This window comes from Salminus brasiliensis, chromosome 11 (genome assembly GCF_030463535.1).
Source record: "Salminus brasiliensis chromosome 11, fSalBra1.hap2, whole genome shotgun sequence".
In the NCBI taxonomy this organism is placed as follows: Eukaryota; Metazoa; Chordata; class Actinopteri; order Characiformes; family Bryconidae; genus Salminus; species Salminus brasiliensis.
In genome coordinates, this window is record NC_132888.1 from 21029431 (window position 1) to 21034563 (window position 5133).

Consider the following 5133-nt stretch of genomic DNA (forward strand, 5'->3'; position numbering starts at 1 on the left):
GGTTAAAAGTTTTAGACCTTATTATACATATTTTCTCTTTTTTCAATTCACAAAACTACTATTTTAAAAGTGTCAAAAACAAACAAAAAAAAATTATCCATTTTCAAAAGACATTTATATGCCTTGAATATATTATTGTGAATACTGAATTGAATGAGGCAGAAGTATGTTCATTAATTAGTATGTTTATATATAGTCAAACATTATGCAAACATTGACAATAACCAATTTTAACTATATCCATCTTTGGTTAGCTAGGTCTTATTTTCCACTGGATGAACACATTATTATCAAAACCCCACAGTGCATAATGTCTTAAAACAAGGAAAAACTTTTCATCTCTCATTCCATAAATCAAAGGACTAAGACAACGTGGTGCAATGATAAAAACAATAAAATTAGAGTATCTTACATTATTGAACACTGTAACATCAAACTTCCAAAATGGCATTTCTATATATGGGGTTAAAAACTGAACAATACACAGAAACAGCTGAAAAGCATGAAGGAGCACAGTTCTGAGACTCTTGTTGGTAGATTTCTTTTTCTCAGAGGAGGCGGCTCTGGCTGCAATCATTATCTTGATGTAGGTGAAGATGATTATTATGATCATCAACAGAAAAATGACCAGCAAAATGACAGCACGTGCATTTGCCTGCCACTCTTTCTCTAACATTACCTCCAAAGTACATACAACATATGAAAACAGAACACCAGGAATAGCTACAGAAAAATATGCTATAACAAAGAATACAGGTGCTATGGAACTGACGCTCCATATGATCACAAATCCAAAGAATCTGGTCCTGTTGGTAGAGATGTCTGCATGTCTTAAAGGCATGCATATAGCAACATAGCGCTCTAGACACATTGCCACAAGAGTCAGTGGAGAACAAATGGAAAGAAGGGACACTGCTGTAGATATGATGATACAAGGAATCATGTGAATTTGATACTGGAAAAAATTTCCTATCAACATCATGTCAGTTAAAACCATGAAGGCAGAGTCAACAAATAGTGTTTGTGCAAATAAAATGTAGCGGGTGTCCTCCCTGAACACCTCCTTTTTCAGAAAGGTGAATATCATCAGACAGTTCACATAAAGGAAAATTCCCACCAGTGCCTGCACCATAAACACCTTCTGTAATAAAACAGAATATATCAGTGGGTTGCTGCTAAAGCTGCTGTTGGAAAAGCTCTGCATTTCTATACAAAGTACAAGTACAAGTACAAAAAAAAGCCACACAAGAATGGATTAGAAAAAAGGCCACACTGAAGACTGAAACCCCAGATGTGAAGAGCAGCATCAATGTACTTGTAGTGACACAGTTCATGTATTTATACTGGTTTGAAAGACCTCAGGGTGGGGCAGTAATTTTCCTGATGAATAATTTCATAGTTAAATTGTTGATTTTGGCCTAGATGTAATATTAATGTCCATTTTATAAATAAATATTATTTATACTTTTAAACAAATATGTTTACTAATTTATAATTGCATTTTTTAACCTGACCTTCTTGATGATGCTTAACGATGCCTATAAGGTTTCATTGGCATTCATCAGTAGAAGTGCAGTTGGATTAGTGTTAGGGTCAATGGACATCTAAAGCTTAACCTATATAAACCCACCTCTTGTGCCCCTCATGCGGAACCAGCTGTCTCTTCCCATCCAGCCCATATAGTAAGATAATATATAGAATATTTTAAAAAATATCTTAAAGTTGCAAAACACTTGAATACCCATACCTATAATATTTAGAATATTAGAAACCTACACAGTATGTGTTAACAGATAGATGAATGATACTGACCATGGATTATGTATTCCATATATACATATTCCACAGCACTGCAGAAATCTTTTTTTGAAGTATTGGGACATTGGAACAGCATGGGAACAGCTGGCTAACAAGATGACATTGGGTCAAAAACAATTCAGTGTCTTTTTATTTCTATGACTTTTCAGGTGTAGCTCTGTTACTTCAAATGCAGCTATAATCCTAACATTGTGGACACGAGTTAAAAGCACATGCATCATTAAATGATGAACCACAGGTGAAAAAAACTGGATGGAATCTTAAAGTTATCTATCTATCTAGTGTTGTCACATCAGTCTGTGACCAAAAGCTCAAGCACAGTTGGATTATGCAACAGGACAATCATCCAGTGCACGCAAACAAGTCCCCATCTGATTTGAAACTAATTTTTGGATTAGCCAAGTCCACTTGAAATGTTGTGGCAAGACTTTAAACGGGCAATTCATGTTTGAAACCCTTTTAAGACCCTTCAATGTAGCCAAATTAGAAAAAGAGTGGGCCAAAATTCTTCCACAATGCATCAAAAACATATCACAAGTTATCACAAACATTTGATTACACTTGTTACTGCTAAGGGAATGGGTTTGGTAGAGGGTTGGTCTGCTCCTTGACCACCCTGTGTGACTATCATGGTCCCAGCAAAGTTGGGGCAGTTCAAGACAGCCATGAGAAAGCCATGGTTCCACTCATGGGGTGCCATGAGCAGCTACTGCAAGAGATTGTCCAGCAGTTGTCTGCATTAATCAAAGCTGTTGAACCCATTGCTGATGCACTTCTCAACTGACCCACTGAGGCAGTCTCCTCCGAAGCTCATCCCCTGGTGTGTGGGGATTCTGCAAGCAGGTCTGAACCCTCTGAATCCATGTAGTTGGGTGGTGTTTGCCCTCCCAACCATGAAGCCTCACCCCAATATCTTGAACAGCCCAGGCAGTTCAGTGGCAGACATCACTTGTTACGAAATGTATGGCCCCTTCCTGGCCAGGGGAAACAATGAGGGGCTCACCGATGAGCCCCAAAGCCTTGGGGCTCCAGCCAAAGGCAAGTCTGTTATGGGGCCCCTGTCATCGAGCTACTATGTTAGCTTTTGTTGATTCAGGGGCAGCAGGGGCAGCAGTTTCTAGATGCATCCTTGGCAGCCTCTTGGACTGTCTGTGGAACTTCTGAAATGGCGCCTACCTGTCATGATTATCGACGGTCAGTGCTTGGGTTCTGGACCCATTACTCACCATACTGGACCAGTGACATTGAGGGTGAGCTTCCACAGTGAGAACACATTACTGTATCTAACCCAAGCCCCTCCCACCTGCAGTAAGTGCTGGAGTTTCCTTGGTTAGAACATCACAACCCCTGCATTAATTGGTCCACTTGTTCTGTTTGCATGGGATCCACAGTGCAGGGGCTATTGGGTGGACAACCCAGGATGCCCAAAAGGTCTTTAGTAAGGCAAAGGCCCAAGTTTTGCTTCCCCACAGGCAGTATGAATGTGCCATTAACTTTCTCCCGGGCACTACACCACCTCAATGATGGTTGTTGCAACGTGTTCCTCTCAGCATGCAGCCATGGATACTTACATCAGGGAGGTATTATTCTGGGCTTTATTCACCCATCATCTTCACCAGGTAAAGATGACCCGGCCATCATCTTTATCTGGATGAATGGAAGACAGCATTCATCACCCCCACTGGGCATTATTAGTATCGGGTAATGCCTATTGGGCTAATAAACACCCCGGAGATCTTCCAGCACTTCATATATGAAGTACTTAAGGAGGCCCTAGGTCACTATGTATATGTCTACCTTGACAACATACTCATTTACAGCCAGTACCTTTGGGAACATGTTTGGCATGTCAGGCAGGTCCTCTAACTGTTGGAGAACTGCTGAGTTCCATGCTTGACAGTGTCGTTTCTGGATTTTGTGGCATCTAAGGGAAAGCTCTGTACGGACCTGGTCAAAATAAAGATCATGGTGGACTGGCCCACCCCACTTCCCTCCAGCTGGTCCAATTGTTCTTGGGGTTTGCCAACTTGCCAACTTCAGTTCCATGGCAGCTACCCTCACTGCACTTACCCAGAAGAGCCCAGGTCCATTGCGTTGGACAGCCAAAGCTCAAGAGTCATTTAAGAAACTTAAGGGAAGGCTCATGTCCACCCTCCGGTCCTTCAGTTGCCTGAATTGTGTCACTTTGTTTCACAGTTTTGGCTGGCCTCTTTGTGACTGGCCTAACAAGTCCCCTTCTTGCTTTGATTTGAATGAATGATTTCCTTATCATTAATTTAATGGTGTAATTAAGAGATCCAAAACATTATTTAATTGTATTGTCTTTTCCTGTTTCTGTGCTTATAACTCTGATTTTTGTAGAATGCTCTTTTGCTCTTTAATTTCTTCATTTTGAGTGTCTATATGAAAATGACCTGCAGGTAGAGACCAATGGAGACTACTTTATTCGGATGGATTTGGAATAGAGTCTTTGCTCTGGATGATATATAGCAAAATCATTTGGTATCAATAAAGTTCTGTTTGTCTATGTCCTTTTTAGGGAAGTGTCTTTCATCTGTGAATTTTCACAGCACATGACTTCATTTAGTCATTGGTCTCATATTTTCTTAAAACCTGTGTCATTTTTAAAATTCATATTGAGGGTCAGTTTTAAATAAAATATGGCATAAAACATGTTTATAAAAGGGGATACTTTTAAATCATTGTGTGGTGACAAACCCCCAAACTGTTAAATTTATAATTATTTTATCACATGATATTTCCCATCCTTAGGCAGTTTTTTTTTTGATACCATATACAACATGCTTCATTCTTGCACATGAAACAACAAAGGAGAATTAAAGAAGAACTGTGCTTTCACTTGTTTTCTTCTGTCCTCCAACAAATGTTGGTTAATAGTTGTGTGTACTTTTGTTGGCTTTTGTGGTCAGCTGTATTCCAGAGGTGATTTCTGTTTTTGTTTCTTTCTTCAATCAAAAGAGTCTCTGTATTTCTTTACATAGTGAAAAAGTTCAGGTGGTGTGCTGGTTAAAAGTTTCAGATGTTATTATGCATAATTTCTCTTTTTTCAATTCGCAAAACTAATATTTTAAAAGTGTCAAAAACAACAACAAAAACATTATCCATGTTCTAAAACAAACTTTGTATACTATACTATTACACTGTTTAAAATATATTATTGTGGATATTTAATTGAATTATAACATTTCACTTAACATTCAATCATATGTAGGATTAAAATAATTTTCATGCATTTATATGTTGATATATTGTCAAATATTATGCAAACATTGACAATAACCAATATACCTTTGG

General features: G+C 38.6%; 1 protein-coding gene across 1 annotated transcript; it reads right to left on the reverse strand.

The window, feature by feature from the left end:
- Positions 1 to 250: 250 nt before the first annotated feature.
- LOC140565743 (odorant receptor 131-2-like) lies at positions 251 to 1204 on the reverse strand. The gene has a single exon (XM_072691792.1). The coding sequence runs from the start codon at positions 1202 to 1204 to the stop codon at positions 251 to 253; it is 954 nt and encodes a 317-aa protein (XP_072547893.1).
- Positions 1205 to 5133: the final 3929 nt, after the last annotated feature.

Excerpts from the sequence above, each read along its gene's own strand:
- LOC140565743 (XM_072691792.1), bottom strand. The coding sequence starts at position 1,204 with ATGCAGAGCTTTTCCAACAGCAGCTTTAGCAGCAACCCACTGATATAT.